This window comes from Lontra canadensis, unplaced genomic scaffold, assembly GCF_010015895.1.
Source record: "Lontra canadensis isolate GAN:19392208 unplaced genomic scaffold, GSC_riverotter_1.0 scaffold99, whole genome shotgun sequence".
NCBI classification, from domain to species: Eukaryota; Metazoa; Chordata; class Mammalia; order Carnivora; family Mustelidae; genus Lontra; species Lontra canadensis.
Window position 1 is genome coordinate 2,312,393 of NW_022631093.1, and position 21,291 is coordinate 2,333,683.

The following is a 21,291-nucleotide window of genomic DNA, read 5'->3' on the forward strand; positions in this document are numbered from 1 at the left end:
CATCCATGAAAAGTAACTCCTCATCCATTAGGTTTTATCATGAGATTGGAACAATTCAGCCATATCTTCAGGCTCTACTTCTAATCCTAGTTCTCTTACTGTTTCCATCACATCAAGTCTCAAGCTCCTCAAAGTCATCCATGAAGGTTGGAATTAACTTTTTCCAAACTCTTGTTAATGCTGATATCATGGTTTCTTCTCATGAATCACGAATGTTCTTAATGACATCTAGAAGTATGAATTCTTTCCAGATTTTCAATTTACTTTGCCCAGATCCTTTAGAGGAGTAACTCTCTATGGCAGCTCTAGCCTTAGGAAATGTATTTCTTCAATAACAAGATTTGATCCACATGCCCCTGACTGGATATTGTGTTAGCAGGCATAAAAACAACACTCATCTCATTCATTCATTGTGCTCTTAGGTGACCAGGTGCACAGTGAATAAGCAGTAATATATTTTTTAAAGATTTTATTTGACAGAGATCACAAGTAGGCAGAGAAGCAGGCAGAAAGAGAGGAGGAAGCAGGCTCCCTGCTGAGCAGAAAGCCCAATGCGGGGCTCGATCCCAGGACCCTGGGATCATGACCTGAGCTGAAGGCAGAGGCTTTAACCCACTGAGCCACCCAGGCACCCCAATAAGCAGTAATATTTTGACAGAAAATTTTTTTTCTGAGGTCTCAAGAGTAGACTTAAAAATATTCAACGAATCATGTTGTAGACAGATGTGCTGTCATCCAGGCCTTGTGCCATTTATAGATGAAAGAAAGTATACTTAGCATCATTCTTAAGTGCGGTAGGAGTTTTCAGAATGTTAAATGATCACTGGCCTCAACTTATAGTCACCAATTGCATGAGCCTGTGATAAGAGAGTCAGGTTGGGGCGTCTGGGTGGCTCAGTGGGTTAAAGCTTCTGCCTTCGGCTCAGGTCATGATCTCAGGGTCCTGGGATCGAGCCCCACACCAGGCTCTCTGCTCAGCAGGGAGCCTGCTTCTCCGTCTCTCTCTGCCTGCCTCTCTGCCTACTTGTGATCTCTGTCAAATAAATAAATAAAATCTTTAAAAAAAAAAAAAAAAAAAGAGTCAGGTTGTCTTAAAATTGAAGCCAGGCACTGACTTCACTTCTCTAGTTACTGAAGTCCTAGACGGCATCTTCTTCCAATAGAAAGCTGTGTCATTTACATTGCAAATCTGCTGTTTAATGTAGCCGCCCTCCTGAATTATCTTAGTTGGATCTCCTGGTTAACTTGTACAGCTCCTACAACAGCATGTGCTACTTCATCTTGCACTTTCATGTTCTGGAGATGGCTTCCTTAAACCTCATGAGCCAAACCTTGCCAGTTTCAAACTTTTCTTCTGCAGCCTCCTTACCTCTCTTAGCCTTCACAGAACTAAAGAGTTACGACCTCGCCCTGGATTAGGCTCTGGCTTAGGAGAATGTTGTGGCTAGTATGGTTTTTTGTCTAAACCACTAAAACTTTCTCTACATCAGTAATAAGTCTGTTTGCTTCCTTATCACGTGTGTGTACACTAGAATAGCACTTTTAATCTCCTTCAGCAACTTCTCCTTTACCATCAAAAGCTGCTGTTTGGTGGAGGAGGCCTTTCAGCTTATCCTGGCTTTCAACATGCCTTCCTCAATATGCTTAATCATTTCTAGCTTTTGATTTTTTTTTTTAAAGATTTTATTTGTTTATTTGACAGAGAGAGATCACAAGTAGACGGAGAGGCAGGCAGAGAGAGAGAGAGAGAGAGGGAAGCAGACTCCCTACTGAGCAGAGAGCCCGATGCTGGACTCGATCCCAGGACCCTGAGATCATGACCCAAGCCGAAGGCAGAGGCTTAACCCACTGAGCCACCCAGGCGCCCCTAGCTTTTGATTTAAAGAGACGTGTGACTCTACCTTTCACTTGAACACTTAAAGGCTACTGTACAGTTAATTGGCCTAATTTCAGTATTGCTGTCTATCCGGGAATAGAGCCTCCCAAGGAGAGAAAGAGAAATAGGAAATGCCAGTCGGTGGAGCAGTCAGAACACACAGATTTATTAAGTTTACTATTTTATTTGGGCATGGTTTGTGGCACCCCAAAAACAATTACAATGGCAAACTAAGGCTCATAAAGATTAAGTAACTTGCTCAAGATATCAGAGCCAGAACTCAAGCTCTGATGGAAGGACTCCAAAAACCACCCCTAAAATTCTAGATGATACCACCATTCACCCTCTACATGACTGTCAGGAAACCCCTACAGGCTTTGGTTTTCACATTAACAAAACTGAACTGCTAGAAAAGATTAAATGAAATAAACTATGTACTACTACCACAATTTACTACACTGAATACCTATTATCACATTATAAGAGCCTAATAATAGTAGCTGCTATCATTCTATATGTATTCTACACCTTTCTACAAAGGTGGCTACTGTTATTCTATATTCTCTTCAACTACTATATGCACATTATATTTTAATTATTTTACTGACAGTGTAATTCTAAACAAAATTTCAGTATTAATATTTTAAAGACTAATCTTTTCTGTCTCATATCCTAAAAAATTTGGTAGTATTTACCAGTTGCTTACCACCTGGCCCAGCAATCTGGCTTCAGGAATCTATCCTCAGATATGCCTGCACATGTACGAAATCATGTATGTACAACACTGCTTACTACAGAATTGTTTGTAACAGCAAAAGATTAGAAACAACCCAGGTGTTCATCAAGAGAGAGCTGGCTAAATGCATTTTAATTATGTCCATATAAAAGACAGGATGCAAGCTTTTTAAAAGGACAATAGAAAAAACAAGAATGAGGAGGCTTTCTCTGTACTGATATGCAAAGAATGCCACAATCCATATTCAGTCAAAAAAGGAAAGTGCAATGGGGGATAAAAACAGTCTTTTCAAATGGTGCTATGACAACTGGATATCCACATGCACAATAATGAAGTTGGTCCTGAACCTCAACCATATACAAAAATTAACTCAAAATGGATCAAAGATCTAAATGTAAAAGTGACAACTATAAAACTCTTAGAATAAAACAAAAGCATAAACCTTTATGACCTCGGATAAAACAATGGTTTCTTAGCTCTAATACCAAAAGCAACATAACTAAACATAGATAAATCAGACATGGTCAAAATTTAAAATTTTTGTGCTTCAAAGGAAACCATCATGAAAGTGAAAAAAACCATAAATGGGGAAATGTTGTGTAAATCATATACCTGTTAAGGGACTTCTATCTAGAATATATAAATAAGTATTACAACTTGGTAACAAAAAAACAAATAACCCAATTAAAAACGGGCAAAGGATTGAAACTAACATTTCTCTAAAGAAGGTATTCAAATGGCTAATAAGCATGGGAAAACATGTTCAATATAACTGGCCATCAAAGATGGAAATCGAGCCCACAGAGATACCACTCGACATTGACTAAAATGGCTAAATAGTAGAGGGACACTAACAAGCACTGACGAGGATGTGGACAAATCAGAAACCTCATTCACTGTTGATGAGAATGTAAAATGATACAGCTGCTGCAGAAAAGAGTCTGGCAGTTCCTCAGATGCTGAAGTATACAGTTACCCCAGGATCCAGCAATTACACTCAGGTATACAACCAGGAGAACCAAAAACACATATTTACACAAAACCTGTACAAGTGTAAGTTCATAACAGCATTATTCATGATAGATGGAAAGTAGAAACAACCCCAATGTTCACCTGATACAATCAATAAAACGTGGTGTATCCATACAATGGATTATTCTTCAACAGTAACAAAAAAATTAAGTACTGACACATTCTACAGCATGGATGAGCCATGAAAAATTATTCTTTTTTATTTTATTTATTTTTTAATTTGACAGACAGATCACAAGTAGGCAGAGAGGCAGGCAGAGAGAGACAGGAGGAGGAGGCAGGCTCCCTGCTGAGCAGAGAGCCCGATGCGGGACTCGATCCCAGGACCCTGAGATCATAACCTGAGCTGAGGGCAGAGGCTTTAACCACTGAGCCACCCAGGCACCCCTGAAAAATTATTCTTAATCAAAGAAGCTAGTCATCAAACACCACATATTACATTATTCCTTTACATTATGTATCCAAAATAGGCAAACCTATAGAGACAAAAAGTAGATGAGTGGTTGCCTAGGATTGGGTTGAGAGTGACATTTAAGAGGCATGGCGTTTCTTTTGGGGGTAAGGAAAATGTTTCAAAACTGACTGTGGCAACAGAGGTACAACTCTATGAACATAACAAAAACCACTGAGACACACACTTTAAAGGAGTAAACTGTATGGTATATGACTTATATCTCAATAAAAAAGGAAATGAAGTACATTGATGAACCTTAAAAACACTATATTAATGAAAGAAGCAAGAAACAGAAGACCACAATTGATAGGATTCCATTTATATGAACTATCTAGAATAGGCAAATTCATTGGCACAAAAAGTAAGTTATGATTACCAGAAGGTGAGAGTGGGGGAATGGGGAGTGACTCCTAATGGGCATGGAATTTCTTTTGGGGGTAATGAAAATGTTCCAGAATATAGAGAGTGATGGTTGTATAATTTTGTGAAGATACTAAGAACTGCTAAATTATATACTTTAAAAGGATAACTATTATCCTCTGTGAATTACACCTCTACTTAAAAAAACAATGAATGAAAATCAGCTAAGCTTTTAAGTTAAAAACATAATTTACTTATTCACAAATTTTATAATTCTCTAATATATATGTATATAATTTCACATTTCCCTTTTCTGAAATGCATGATAAAAATAGTCTTTCGTGCCCATCTGTTACTCAGTAGTGTACAAAAAAAGTTTCCTCATTGAATTTCTATATTCATGATGGGTCTTAGTAGCTTTATTTTTGACACCTTAACAATTTCTGACTTAAAATCAATTCTGGAATATTCCTGGCATTAATACCAGAAAAAGAAAACTTACACTCACATAAAAATCTGTATGCAAATGTTCATAGATGCTTGATTCATAATAGCCCAAAACTATAAACTGCCCAGATGTCTCTCCACAGGTGAACTGTTAAGCTTTACATGTAAGCACCATGCAGTGCCACTCAGCAATAAAAAGTAATGAGCTATGAATACATTCAACAACTTGGATCAATCTCACAGGGCTTATGCCAAGTGAAAAAGGCCGATCCCAAAAGGTTACATATTGTATGGTTCTATTTATGTACCATTTTTGAAAAGACAGAATTTTAGAACTGGAAAGCAGATTAGGGATTGTCAGGGGTTAGGAACGGTGACCGAGCAATGTAGTCTGGCTAGTGGTGGATGTGATCATAAAATGGCAACAGGAGGCATCCTTGTGATACGACTGTTTCGTACCTTAACATGGTAGTGGATCTATCAATCTAAACACAAAGAGTACGAAGAAAATGCAGCACTGAGAGCCAAATCTGTAGACAGTACCAACAACAGTATCACGGTTGTGATACTCTACTACATCTCTGTAAAATGTTACCACTGGGGAAAACTGTGTAAAAGGTACATCTATGTCAAGGGTAATCTCTCCGCATTCTTTCTTAAGAATTTTAATAAGAATTTTAATTTTTAAAAAGTACAGATCAATGTTCATGTATAACTACTCATGGAGTAGAAGTAAAATTTTATTTGGTGATACTTACATAAAGGAACAATGAAGGAATACTGAAAGTGGTTATCTTAGGTTGGGGAAAAGTGGGCAAATGGGGTAGGAACCACTTTCCAAGCATTAATTTTCACAATATTCTAAATTTTGAATCATGATCATATTACCATCAAAAAATAAGTAAAATATTAAAAATATCTTTGGATAAAAAGAAACTTAATTTAGCTTTCTACTACTTTGGAGAGTACCTCAATTTCAGTTATCCTTACCTCTAACCTCTGTGTCTGATCCTTGCCCAAAAGGTCACGGACTTCTTCATTATATATTTCCAAATAAGACACTCGAACCAAAAATCTATAAATAAAACATCATTTCATAAAGCATAAACAGCAGAAAAAGTTTTAGAAGAGCTGTTTTCAAATGTGTTTATAAGTTTTATACCTATATGTCTTTCTTATGTTTGTACTTCTCAATATTAGAAAATAAAAGAATTCTCTTTTACCTTGTATCACCCTCTGCTTTTGCAATATGACCAAATATGTGAGCAAATGAATTTGGAATGATTCCTCTAAGTTCAGGAACAGCTCGAACACCTTCCATGGTAAAAGTTTTGCCTGTTCCAGTTTGTCCATATGCGAAAATAGTCCCTGAAAATGATGAAGAGAATCAATCACTTTTTAGAGTCTAATGCTACAGAACAACAGCTCTTATAAGTAATTCCTTTGACACTGTGATACAATTTCTTCCCCGGATTTAAAATTTATTCAAGTACAAAGTCACTTTTCTTATCAACAATATATATTCTGTACCACAAATCAAGCATGGTTAATGTTATCAAGTCAATGAAACAGTCCTAATTATTCATAAAAAGTATCCCAAGCCCTAAAAGCAAAATTTTACATTATGGCAAATTATATTTACTATAATGTGTATGTTAATTACTTATTGTGGACATTAAATCAGAATAAAAGAATACAGGTTTAGAATGGAAGGACCGCAGTGTTAACTTTTTAGCCACCTGAGCTTAGATAAGAATGTACCCAGAGACTGTCTCCTCAGTGCTAAAATGAGGACAAGAATAACTACCTGACATGAACACTAAGAACCAAATGAGACAATTTACTGCACACAGCCAGAATGAAACCTAGTAGAGTACAAGTAAATGGCAGGGTTTTTTTTCTTCTTAATCCTAAAATTCATTTCAATAATATGTATTTTTTTAAAGATTTTTATTTATTTAAGAGAGAGACAGACAGTGAGAGAGGGAATACAAGCAGGAGGAGTGGGAGGGGGAGAAGCAGGTTTCCCACTGGGCTGGGAGCCTGACGTGGGGCTCGACCCCAGGACCCTGGGATCATGACCTGAGCCAAAGGCAGATGTTTAATGACTGAGCCAGGCCCCTAAAAATACGTATTTTTTAAGTAAAAGCTGTAAGGAATGGGGGAGTTAAAAAATGTGACAATACAATTATTATAGGTAATTGCAGATACAATTTAAACTTTCTAAATACCTACATTCACTCATTCAGCAACTACTTAGCACACACCTGAGTAAGCACTATGCTAGCTAGGCACTAGGGACACAGTGACAAACAAGACAATCCTTAATCGTATGGTGTGCATCATCTTAGAAGGAGATACTGGTCAAATATTTACAAGCAGGATGAATGCTGGGAATAAGAAATGGAGTTCTAGCTGAGAGTAAAGGGATGTAATCTAGGCAGGGGAAACAGGACAAGAAGAAAGTAGAGGGAGGTCAAGAAAGGCCTTCCAGAAAAGGTAAGGTTTAAGATACAATATGAAATATTATTAAGAGTTAGATAGCAACAGAGTGGATAGCAAGAAGAAAGAAAACAGAGGTTCTGAGGAAATGAAACAAGATCAGAATGGAAGAAACAGAGATGGAAAATGAAGGTGATGGACACAGAGGTAAAGACACCAGCAGGGGCCTAATTGCACACCGCCATGAAGGCATACTAAGATTTTAAGAACGTATCCTAAAAGGAAAGTGAGGCCAGTTAGGAGTGACAGCAGGATCCCTATGGCACTGTGTACAAAGAACTGGAAGAAAGGGGAGATGTGAAGAAACCAGTTAAAAAGCTGGAGTGGTTAACAGAAGGGAAACAGAAAAGTGGTAGAATTTCAGATATATGAAACAGTTAGAAGCAACAGCACCTAGGAAATAACTAGCCAGGGGACCAGGGAAAAGGAAAAATCCAAGATGCCTTTCAACTTCTAGCTTGAACAAGGGATGTATGGCTATGCCATATACTGAGATGGTGAACATCACCAGAAGAAATGATCATTTGTAGGGAAAGACCGTGAATTCAGGTGAAGGCATATTGAGCTCTAAGTGCCCATGACACACCCAAATGCATGTGTCAAGCAGGCAGGTGGAGGGATGAGATGTATTTACACACTAGAGCCCTGGGAATGGGTACAATTTCTGCAGGAGATAGCACAGTGTGAGAAGACCACACAAACAACATGGCTTTTCAACTACTTCCACCCCATGCAAGTAACCTCTTATGTCACTATCAATTTCAGACTTTCTGTGTCAATCATCACAATACTTAATCACAACAAAAGCCATTTTTCACACATGGGAATAAAAAAATCTTGATTTTTTTCCTAACTCACTAAATATTTCAAACTATGCCATTAAGAATGTAACGTACTGCCTTCAAAAGAGCTGAAAATATGGGGCGCCTGAGTGGCTCAGTGGGTTAAAGCCTCTGCCTTCGGCTCAGGTCATGATCCCAGGGTCCTGGGATCGAGCCCCGCATTGGGCTTTCTGCTCAGCGGGGAGCCTGCTTCCCTCTCTCTCTCTGCCTGCCTCTCTGCCTACTTGTGATCTCTGTCGAATATAAAATAAAACATCTTAAAAAAAAAAAAAAAGAGCTGAAAATATGAGCTCACAGACCACCTGTGAGAGCTGACACAATAGCTATCATTTATGGAGCATGTGCCATGTGCTAGGCCACGCATCCTAGCTGAGTTTTCACCCCAGTCCTAAGAGCAAAGAACTATTTATATCCCCATACTTTAGCTGAAGAAACAAAGGCTTATGGAGGTTGAGTTACTTGTTCGATGTCATAGTAAGTAGTAGAAATAAGATGTGAACAAAGTCCACTTGGCTCTAGAGCCCTTATTTTTTAAAAGTATGTAATGGCCAAATTCTTAATTCAAAATTAATTCCTAATACAATTTCTATGAATCTACTAATTATATAAAGACTATGGATTCAAAAAGGATATTGATCTATAATTTTAAAGCTGAGAAATGAGGACCAGGAATCCCCTAGAATAAAAGAATGTCATCTCATTTTCAGAGATGAGATTCCAAATTTCTAGTTTTTGTTATGTCCAATCTAACAAAGCTAATGCTAGCATTTCCTTCAATATGAACTTCTCTTAAAACTTTACCTCTTAAGGGACACCGGGGTGGCTCAGTAGTTAAGCATCTGCCTTTGACTCAGGTCATGATCCCAGGGTCCTAGGATGATTCCCACATCCAGCTCCTTACTCAGCAGGGAGCCTGCTTCTGCCTCCACCTGCTGTTCTCCCTGCATGTGCTCTCTCTCTCTTGTTCTCTCTCTAACAAATAAATAAAGCCTTTATCTTTAAGATTTTATTTATATATTTGAGAGAGACAGACACAGCAAGAGAGGGAACACAAGCAGGGAGAGTGGGAGAGGGAGAGAAGCAGACCTCCTGCTGAGCAGGGAGCCCAATCCCAGGACCCACGGACCAGGACCTGAGCCAAAGGCAGATGCTTATTAACAACTGAGCCATCCAGGCACCCCAATAAATAAAATCTTAAAAAAAAAAACTTTACTTATTAAAAACTAGAAATGACCTAAAAATCTTACCCAACCTACCCATTTCAAGACTACATCTTAAAAATGGTAGAAGGCCTACAAAAAATCTGCATATGGATGTTTACAGCAGTGTATATTCATAACTGCCAAAATTTAGAGGCAACCAAGATGTCCTGCTGTAGGTAACTGAATTGATAAATAAACTTTGGTACATCCAGACAACAGAATATTATCAGCACACACACAAAAAAAAGATAAAAGGTATCAAACCATGAAGAGACATGGAGAAAACTTCAGTGCATATTACTAAGTGAAAGAAGCCAAACTGAAAGGTTATATACTATACAATTCTAACTGCGTGACATTCTAGGAAAGGTGAAACTATGCAGACAGTAAAAAGATTAGTGGTTGCTAGGTTTAGCCGGGGAAGGAAGGATAAACTAGCAGTGCAGAAGTGAAACTATTCTTTATATTATAACAGTGGATACACATCATTATGTTTTTGTCAAAATCCATAGGATGTACAGCCCTAAGAGTGAACCCTAATGTAAACTATGAACTTTGGATGATGCTGATGTGTCAATGTATGTTCATCATTTGCAACCAATGTACCACTGTGGTGCAGGATATTGACAGTGGGGAACTTTGTATATGTTTGGAGACAAGGGATATACAGGAAATCTCTGTACTTAATTTTCCCAAAGCTGTTCTAAAGAACAAAGTTTATTAATTGAAAAAAAAAAAGTTTTAAATGGTGGAAGGATTATGTACTTGCCATTGCACATTTGAATAATGCCAAGGAAACTACACTCTATGTTACAACATTCCTGATTTTTGTCCTTTTTAAACATATTGTTCTATGCTACTATCAACAATTTTCAGTCAGCATAATAGGTAGAAAATAGGTGAAAAGTCCCTTGACGTTTATATATTACTCTGTACAACATTTGTTTTTTATAATACACAATTCTGTTATTTCAAAACTGAGTGACACTACTGCTTCCAACAAGGATGGAGTAGTAAGGACCAGATTTACCCTCTTGACTGAAAGGAAAGCAGACTAAATATATGAAGCAATAGTTTTCAAGACAATGGACCTCAGTCAACAAAGGCCTGTGACGCCCCAAAGTTGGCTAACAGATAGGCGGGTCCTATGAATTCCCAACTACCTGCCTTGTGAGAGAATCAACCACAGAGCAGGAGGGGAAATCCAAGGAGTGATGAGCAGATTCCCTGAGCAAAGAAGTCGTCCAGAATCGAGAGAGAGCAACACGGCTAGAATTTGTAGGACACAGTAGTGGAAAGAATAACACTGTGCAGAAAACTGCAGATTCCAGAGGTCTGCAGGTCTTCTTCCATTATTTAGTGGAGCACCAAGCATCTCCAGAGTGTGAGGAAACTATCTAAATATGGGGGGAGGGGAATCATTTGGAAGGGAGAGTCCTCAATGCTCACAAAGGCCAGAAACTGTATCTGTTTAAACCAGCCAGATTGGAAAACCTCATGATGCACAGGACATCAGGTACACCAAACAAAAAGGTCTTGCCTCAGAATCAGGGGAATAACCTTAGACTGAGCACTGCTCCGGTCCTAACTAAATACCTTTAAAAGATCAGAAAGAGTCAGAGAAAGACAAATACCACATGATTTCACTCATATGTGGAATTTATTAAACAAAACAGATGAACATAGGGAAAGAGAAGGAAAATAGGATGAAATTTGAGAAGGTGGCAAACCATACATAAGAGACGCTTAACTCTAGAAAGCAAACTGAGGGTTGCTGGAAGGGAGATGGGATGGGGCAACTGGGTGATGGGCATTAAGAAGGGCACTTCAAGTAATGAGCACTGGGTGTTATACACAACTGATGAATCCTAAATTCTATGTTTGCAACTAAAAAAATTAAAAAGATCTGAAAGAAGCAAACTATTTTCAAATAACTGCCACTGAGAACACAGCTCCTGAAAGCTTAAATGAATAAAAAAAATCAAAGAGCTAAGGTAAAATTCAGAGTGTTTGGAGCCACCAAAATTTGCCAAGCATGCAAAAAAGCAAAAAGATACAACTCATAATCAAGAAATGCATCAATCAGTCAAAACCAATTCAGAACTGACACAAATGTTAGAAATAGCACACAGGACTTTAAAACAGATAAAAACTATATTCTATATGTTAAAAAGTTAACTGGAAACTTCGGATGGAAGTTTGGAAGCACTTGGATGGAAGATACAACAAAGACCCAAATCAAACTTCTAGGGATGAATACTACAACGTGTGAGATGAAAAATATGATAGATAAGATTAATGGTAGATTAGACACTGCAGAATAAAAGATCAGTAAACTTCAACACATAACAACAGAAACAATAAAAAATGTAATACAGAGGAAAAAAATACAAAAAAGAAAAACAGCATCAGTGAGCTGTGGGACAATTTTAAGCAGCTTAATATACATGTCATTTCAGGCCCTGAAGCAGAGAGGGGGACCGGAAAAATATTTAAAGAAATATAGCTAAAAATTTTCCAAATTTGATGAAAACTACAAACTCACAGATCCAAAAAGCTTAATGAACTGTAAGCACAGAAACATAAAGAAAAATAAACCATGGCACATCATAGTCAAAAAGCTCAAAACCAGTGATAATAAAAGAAAATCTAAAAAGTAACCAGAGAAAGATATGTTATGTAATGTAAAGAAGAACCAAATAAAGAATTCCAGTAGAACAAAATGCAAATGACAGTAGAGGACTATCCTTCAAGTATTAAAAGAAAAAACTATCAACCTAGAACCCTACATCTGGTGAATATTTCTTTCAAAAACAAAGGCAAAATAAATACTTTCTGGACTACAAAAGCTGAAAGAATTCATCACCCACAGATTTGTACTCTAAGAAACATTTAAGGAAGTTATCCATTGCAGAAACAATGGTACTAGATAGAACTACGGATTCTTACATGAGGGAATAAAGAGTACCAAATATGGTGAGTACATAAGTAAGAAAATATGTAAGTTTTTTCCTATTACTTAAATCTCCCTAAAAACAACTGATGGTTTAAACAAAAATAAAGGCAATGTGGTTTGGAGTTTATAACACATAGAAGTAAATGTACAATACCACCACCACAGGGATGCCTCGGTGGCCCAATCAGTCAAGCATCTGCCTTTGATTAAGGTTATAATCTGAAGGTCCTGGCATAGAGCCCCACATCAGGCTCCTTGCTCAGCAGGGAGCCTGCTTCTCCCTCTGCCTGCAGTTCCCCAGCTTGTGCGCTCTCTCGCTCGCTCTCTCTCTTTCCATCTGACAAATAAATAAAATCTTAAAAAAAAAAAAAAAAACAATAAAACAAACCACTACCATCACCACCACAAAACTTGGGAGGAGACAACTAGAAGTATAGTTTAAAAAAATTTTTTACAGGCGCCTGGGTGGCTCAGTGGGTTGGGCCTCTGCCTTCAGCTCGGGTCATGATCTCAGGGTCTTAGGATCGAGTCCTGCATCGGGCCCTCTGCTCGGCGGGGAGCCTGCTTCCTCCTCTATCTCTGCCTGCCTCTCTGCCTACTTGTGATCTCTGTCTGTCAAATAAATAAATACAATTTAAAAAAAATAAAAATAAAATAAAATTTTTTTACTACGCAAAAAATAGCATAACACTTGACAGTGAAGTGTGATATATTAAAGAGTTATATTATACACCTTAAAGCAACCACTAAAACAAAACAAAGTTGTATCACTATAAGCCAACAGAGAGAAGACAGAATGGAATAATACAAATAATACAAAGGATAAGAGTATAAAGAGAAAACCAACAGCAGAACATAAATGGTTTTGATAACCCAATTAAAAAGCAAAGACCGCAAGACTGGATTTAAAAAACAACAACAACAACAACAAAAACAAAACACTACCGACTATACAATGCAATGCATAAGAGAACGAGCTACAGATCTGGGGCTACTATTCTTTGAGAGGCCTGCTTTCAAGTTTGGCCTTTGACTAACATCTGGGAATTTGGATTTAGGGAGGGTTCTTGCCATTCATTCCCTAACACAGAGTAGCTCATTACGCCTAAACTGTTTGTATAAACAAGGTGGTTTATGCTAAACACCTGTTTTCCTTCTGTGAGTGTGGGATCTTGACAAGAGCAAGGCTGAGGGTATCCACATGAGCAGGTTCCAACAAAAACTTGGGACACTGTGTCTCTACAAAGCTGCTCTGCCAGCCAAGATCTGACAAGTATTGTCACATTCAGTGGTAGAAGAATTAAGCACATTCTGTGTGCCCACTAGGAAATGACTCTTAGAAGTTTGTACCTGGCTTCCTCCACAGTTTACCCCATGCACCTTTTCCCCTTGCTGTTTCTTCCTTTCTTTTTTTTTTTTTTTTGGTATCTTTTTTGTTCTAATAAACCAAAGCTCTAAGTACAATTATAACCCGAGTCTCTTGACTTCTCCTACCAACCTCTGAACCTGGTATAATCTTAGTGACCTCTAGTATAACTACACACTAGAAATGTACTTTCAATATAAAAACACAAATGTGTTAAAAGTTAAAAAGATGAAGATATACCATGTTAACATTAAACCAAAACAAAGTTAAAATGTCTGTATTAATATCAAAGTAGGTTTCAGAGTAAAGAACATTACTACGGATAAAGAGTAATTTCATAATGACAATGAGGTTAATGCATGAAGAGGACTTGAAACACCTAAGCATTTATGCACCTACTCACAGGGTTTCAAAATACATCAAGTAAAAAGTGACAGAACTGAAAGGAAAAGGCAAATACAAAACACAGTAAGAGAATTTAATACCTGTCTCAGTAATTGACAGACCAAGTAGAAAATAATTAAGTAGATAGAAAATCTGAACGAAACTATCAAGCAAATTGATGTAATGAACATGTATCGAATGCTCCATCCAACAACAGCAAAATACACATTGTTTTGAAGAATATACAAACATTTTATAATAAATTTATTCTGGGTCATGTAACAAGTCTCTAATTTCAAAAGGTTCAAGTTTTACATAGCACATTCTCTGACTAAAACGGGATTAAACTAGACATTAAGTAATAGAAATATCTCTGGAAAACCCCAAATTATCTGGAAACTAACACATTTCTAAATAACCCAAGGATCAAAGAAGAAATCAAGAGGAAAAGGAAAAAGTACCCTGCACTGCATGAAAATGAAAACACAGTATGTCAAAATCTGTACACCACCACTAAAGCAGTACTTAGAGGGTAATTCATAGCATAAATCTCCATATTATAAAGTTACAAAGGACTCAAAACAATGACCTCAGCTTCTACCAAAAGTAGAAAAAGAGGAATAAAGGAGGAGAAACTACTATTATATTAGTCCTCCACCAGACTCATCACAAGAGATGACACAAATTACCATATATCATGCACCATATACCAATATCAGAGAAAGATTACACCACCACATTCTAACACAAGAATAGAGAATATAAACAACTTTTTGCCAATAAATTCAACAACCTAGATGACAGAGACAAATTCCATGAAAGATAAACTTCCAGAGCTCACTAAAAGAAAAACAGGTAACTCAAAAAGCCTTACATTATTAAAGACACTGAATCTTTAAAAACCTTTCCACAAAAAAATACTCCAGGCCCAGTTGGCTTCACTGGTAAATTCTACCAAATGCTTAGGGAAGATATAATACTAATTCTAGACATATTTTTTCCATATGATTAAAAAGGAGGGAATACTTTCCAACTCCTTCTATGAAATTAGTATTATCCTGATAACAAAACTAGATAATAAAGACATTGCAAGAAAACTACTCTATCCCTCCTGAACATAAACAAAGAAAAAAGTTTACACAAAATTTTAGCATATCAAATCTAATAACATACAAAAGGGTAATATACCATGACCAAGTGGCATGACTGGTTTCACATTTTTTTTAAAGATTTTATTTATTTATTTGACAGGGAGAGAGATCACAAGCAGGAAGAGCAGCAGGTGGGGGGCGGGGGGAAGCAGGCTCCCTGCTGAGCAGAGAGCCCAATGAGGGGCTGGATCCCAGGACCCTGAGTCCATGACCTAAGCCTACAGCAGAGGCTTCATCCACTGAGCCACCCAGGTGCTCCTGGTTTCACATTTAAAAATCAATGTAACTGAATATACTAACAAAGTTTTTTTTAAAAAGGATGATTTCAATAGGTGCAGAAAAAAATTCATTTGGCAAGATCCAAAATCCATTCCCGGAGTGGGACAAAAGAACAGAGGGGAACTTAATCAGACAAAAATCTATAGATAACATCATACTTACTGGTAAAACAGTGAATGCTTTCTCCCTAAGATCTGGAACAAAACAAAAATGTCCATTCTCACCACTCATATTCAACACTGTACTTGAGGTTCTAGCCAGGGCAATTTGGGTAACTATAAGATGGGAAAGAAAGAAATTGTACTACCTGTATTTGACGGTAACATGCTCATGTCTATAAAAAATCGTAGGGAAGGGGCACCTGGGTGGTTCAGTGGATTGAAGCTTCTGCCTTCAGCTCAGGTCATGATCCCAGGGTCCTGGGATCAAGCCCCGCATCAGGCTCTGGGCTCAGCGAGGAGCCTGCTTCCCCCTCTCTCTATGCCTGCCTCTCTGCCTACTTGTGATCTCTGTCAAATAAATAAATAAATAAATAAATAAAATCTTTAAAAAAAAATCCTAGGGAAGTTACCAATAAATAAATAAAAGCCTATCAGAAATAATAAGCAAGTTTAATAAGGTTGCAGGGTACAAGGTCAATATACAAAAATCAACTGCAAAACACAGTATCACTTCATAACCACTACGAAGGCTGTAACCAAAAAGACAACAACACATTTTGGCAAAGATGTGAAGAAACTGGAAACCTCACACATTGCTAGTGGGAATGTAAAAACGGCGCAGCTGCGATGGAAAGTAATCTGGCAGTTAACCTTTTGACCCAGCAATTCCACTCCATATTTACCTAAGCAAAGGGAAAACATACATTTACACGAAGAAAAGCACAAGAATATTCACAGCAACATTATTTATAATAGCAAAAAAAAAAAAAAAAAAAAAAAGAAAGAAAAGGCAACAACCCAAATATTCATGAGTGGATAAATGGATAAATAAAACACAGCATATCCATTCGATGGAGTATTAATTGACCATTAAAAAATGCAGTCCTGGGCACCTGGGTGGCTCAGTAGGTTCAGCACCTGCCTTCAGCTGGGGTCATGATCCTGGAGTCCTGGGATCAAGCCCCACATGGGGTTCCCTGCTGAGCAGGGCATCTGCTTCTCCCTCTCCTTCCGCTCCTCCCCCCACCACCCCATGCTTGTGCTCGCTCTCAAATAAATAAAATCTTAAAAAAAAAATGCAGTCCTGATACATACTATAATGTGGAACACTGAAAACATTATACCAAGTCAAAGAAGCCATACATAAAAGACTATAAAGTATATGATTCTATTTATATGAAATGTCCAGAAGAGGCAAACTCATACACATAGAAAGTAAATACATAGTTGCTAGGGTAGGAGGGAGCAAAAGTGGGAGTAACTGCTAATAGATACATAGTTTCTTTTGGGGGTGATGGAAATGTTCTGGAAACAGATAACAGTGATAGTTACACAACACTGTCAATGTATTAAACCCCTGACTTGTATACTGTAAAATGATTAAAACAGTGAATTCTGTTATTTGAATTTTATGTTAATTAAAAAAAACTACTAAAATAATTCTGTGTATTTTGTATTCATAAAAGCATCAAAAATACTTAGGAATACACAGTATGTTAACTAGAACTTAAATTTTAAAAATAAAGAGGTAGGACACCTGAGTGGCTCAGTCTGTTAAGTGTCTACCTTTGGCTCAAGTCATTATCCCAGTGGGGGCGGGGGGGGGGGGGGAAGACCCAGGGATCAAGCTCTCCCCCCTCCCCCACCTCCCTGCTCAGCAGGGAAGTCTGCTTCTCCCTCTCCTTCTGCCCCTCTCCCTGCTTGTGAGTGTTGGCACACTCTCTTTCTAACAAATAAATAAAATCTTAAAAAAAGGAAACAGGTAAAAAAAAAATACTTAGGAATAAACTCATGAAAATAAGTATAAGACCTGCACATTAGAAACTATAACAAGGGACGCCTGGGTGGCTCAGTTGGTTGGACAACTGCCTTCGGCCCAGGTCATGATCCCGGAGTCCCAGGATCGAGTCCCGCGTCAGGCTCCCAGCTCCACGGGGAGTCTGCTTCTCTCTCTGCCCTTCTCCTCACTCATGTTCTCTCTCACTGTCTCTCTCTCAAATAAATAAATAAAATCTTTAAAAAAAAAAAAAACTATAACAAAATGATGAGAGAAATTAAACAAAATATAAATAAATGAAGAGAGATACCATGTTCTGGATTAGAAGGCTCAATATTGTCAGAATAACAACTCAACACAATCCTTACCAAAATCCCAGTAGGTTTTTTTGTGGAAATTGAAAAGGCAGTCCTAAAATTTATGTGAAAATGCAAAGGACCCAGAAATGCCAAAATAATTTTGAAAAATAATAAAGCTAGAAAACATACACTACCTAATTTCAACACAAAAACCTATAGTAATAAAAACAGGATACTTGGAACAGAAGAGACAATCCAGAAATAAACCCATGCAACTGCAGTCTGTTGATTTTTGACAAAAGCACCAAGTTAATTCAATAAGGAAAGGAGAGTCTTAATAAATGGTCCTCCCCCACATCTATATCCATAGATGGGGGGGGGGGAGGCAAAGAACGTACACCCTTACCTCACACTGTATATAAAAATTAACTCAAAATGAATAACAGACCTTAATGTAAGACATACAATGTTTACAACTTCCGGATAAAAACATAAGAGAAAATCTTTTTGGTGTTGGATTCAGCAAATATTTCTTGGGTAGGTCAACGAAAGCATGATGATTAAAGAAAAATGACTAACTGGACTCAATCAAAACTAAAAATCTTCTCTCTTCAAAAGACACCATTAAAAAGATGAAAATACAAGCCACGTGCTGGAAGAAAATATGTTCCAATCACTTATCTGATCAAAAGATTTGAGTCCAGAATGTAGAAAAAGCATGACTCCATAAGAATACGGGCAATGAAACTGTAAAGTGGGTAAAATATTTTAAAAGACATACAAAGGGCTAATATGTACATGATTAGAGACTCAACATTGTTAGTTACAGAAAAATAAGTTGAAACAATGATATACCACTATAGATCCTCTAGAACAGCTATAATTAAAAAGGCCAACAATCTAAATGTTGATGAGAATGTGAAGAAACTAAAAGAACTCTCATAACACACTGGTGGGAAAAAAAATTAAGAGTCACCACTTTGGAAAACAGTTTGGCAATTTCTTCAAAAGATAAATATACACTAACCATATGACCCACCAATTCTACTTCTAGGTATCTACCCAAGACAAACTTTAAAACTTATCTGCACAAAGAACTTTCTACAAAAGAATGTTCACAGCAGCACTATATATAATTGCCCCAAAATTAGAACCCAGATTTCCACTGAAGATCATAAAAGGTGGTATATTCATACAATTCAGCATTAAAAAGGAACAAAGTGCTGATCCATACAACAACATGGATGACCCTTAACAACATTACACAACTGAAAAGAAAACAGGTAAGAAAGATGAGATAGGATATGAGTTGATTTATATGAAATTTCCAGCAAAGACAGAACTATGGGCAAAAGCAGGTCCATGGATGCCTGGAGGTGGGACTGCAAAGGGACATACAGGAATTTTGGGGGCGGAGGTCATAAAACTGGATTGTGGTAACAGTTTCACAGCTGTATGTATTTACTACAACCTATCAAACAGTACAATTATAATGGATGAATTTATAAGGTATCAATATATTGATAGAGTTAAGAAAAAGTGAACAATATACTCACCATTGTAGCCTTCAAGAACAGAATCAATAATAGGTCTTGCAGTTAAGTTATAAACATCAAGTTGTTTACTCTCTGGTCCAAAAACAGTATCAAAAGTAAATGTCTTTGGAGGTTCATTGGAAGAATCAGTCTTATGTACAGTAATAGTTCCCCTCATCTCATCCACACTGACAGCCTGTTTATAGCACATTGATTTCTCTCTCTCGTTGAGGGGCCGGCACCTAACAACCACCTTCACATTATCACAGCTTTCAGGCTTCTCAGATTTATTGATCTGGTGGAGAAAATATTCACATATAATGAAAAGAACATTTACTTTTACCTTTAGCAAATTTCAAATTTGAAAAAGGCTACTGTGCCATCCCAGGGTCTTGCACATATTAAGCACTCCACAAATATTTGTTAAATGCAATTAAAAATCTCACAGATATACAGAAAAAGCTTATTAAAAGATATAAAAAGACAGTTTCTTTTACAATATGATACAATATACATATGAGGAGAAAGAAAGCCTAATTTACATTTATAGTAAATAAGTGCTATTTAAGCAGAAAATGAATCACTATATTGACTGTCTCCACAAAAATCCCTGACTTAGCCTCTGAGTTTACTGCCTGAAGGAAAACACAAGTGAACATGGTTAACAACTTTAATCAAGAATATAGTAGTAGGTCCTGTGTTCCCGAGACTTTAAATTTTATTTTCTATAATGCATCAGTAAAACGTTTTTTTTACCATGTAACATATGTAGTCTATCTTCTCTATAGAAGACATGAAATGAAACACAGCAAACAAAGTCCAATGGCAGAGAGAAATGTTTCAGTATCCCTCTAACCTTACAAATATTTATATATGTAAAGTTTCATTTTTTGAAATTTTATGATTAACCACCTATGTTAAAATAAAACCCTAAGCAAAGACACATACAGTATGATTTCACTTACATGTGGAATCTAAAAAACAAAACAGAGGAACAAACAAAAAAACAAAACTCACAGAGAATAGATTGGTGGTTGCCAGAGGGCAGTGGGGTACAGACGTGGACAAAATGGTCAAAGAGATCAAAGGTACAAATTTCCAATTATAAAATAAGTCATGTATAAATAATATATAGAATGGTGACTAGTCAAAAGTACACCACTGCATATCTGAAAGTTGCTAAAGGAGTGTATCTTGAAATTGTTCAACATCAGAAAAGAATTTTATAGCTGTTTATGGTGATAGGTGGTCACAAGACTTACTGTGGGGATTACCTCACAAGGCACACAAATAACAAATGATATTGTACAGGTAACATTGTGTTATATGTCAATTATACCTCAACTAAAGTAATACAATCCTATTTTGAAGTGAAGTCCAATAGTTTATTTGAATAGTATCAATACAACACACTTCTCCCCATCTCTATTTTCACCACCTAAGGCTGGGTCACCATGATCCCACCCTAAATTGCGTAACAGCATCTAGTTAGGTTCTCCTATGGTCTGTTCTCTACAGGGCAGTCAGCTGCAACACAAAGTTAATCACGTTGCTCCCTTACTTAAAACTCAATGGTTTCCCACAAATCTCAGGATAAATACCACAGTCCTTAAGGTGGTCTCTAAGACCTGGCCCTGGCCCATGTCTACTTGTCCAGCCTTATTTCACAAGCTACCTTGCTTGGCTTTCCCAGCCACAGCCACATTAGCTTTTTTTAAGCCTTTTCTTGTCACCATACTTTCTTATCACAGGTGCTGTTCCTCCTGCCTAGAACATTCCTCATTCTCCCCTTCACTTATTCTCAGATCTCAGCAGAACAGCCACTTCACCTGTGAAGACTTCCTTAACTAGGTCAAATCCTGGTAAAGGTCCTGAGAGCACCCTTCTCCCTCCATCATCTACAACTGGTTTCAATACTACTTTTGCTTGCTC

At 37.3% G+C, this 21,291-nt stretch overlaps 1 protein-coding gene and 1 long non-coding RNA gene across 5 annotated transcripts in view; one reads left to right on the top strand and one right to left on the bottom strand.

The window, feature by feature from the left end:
- Positions 1–21,291, bottom strand: part of KIF3A (kinesin family member 3A) — a 52,879-nt gene that overhangs the window by 30,104 nt on the left and 1,484 nt on the right. For 3 of the 4 annotated variants that reach the window (XM_032837556.1, XM_032837554.1, XM_032837553.1), the window contains exons 2-4: positions 19,381–19,654; positions 6,129–6,273; positions 5,896–5,980 (exon numbers count right to left, since the gene is read on the bottom strand). In XM_032837556.1, coding sequence (XP_032693447.1) covers positions 5,896–5,980; positions 6,129–6,273; positions 19,381–19,654 — 504 coding nt within the window. The remainder of the gene's footprint in view (positions 1–5,895; positions 5,981–6,128; positions 6,274–19,380; positions 19,655–21,291) is intronic. The other variant, XM_032837555.1, reaches the window with a different exon arrangement.
- Positions 712–21,133, top strand: LOC116855131. Its single transcript, XR_004380296.1, has 3 exons — positions 712–725; positions 14,687–14,689; positions 21,059–21,133. It is a non-coding gene; the product is annotated as an uncharacterized LOC116855131 (long non-coding RNA).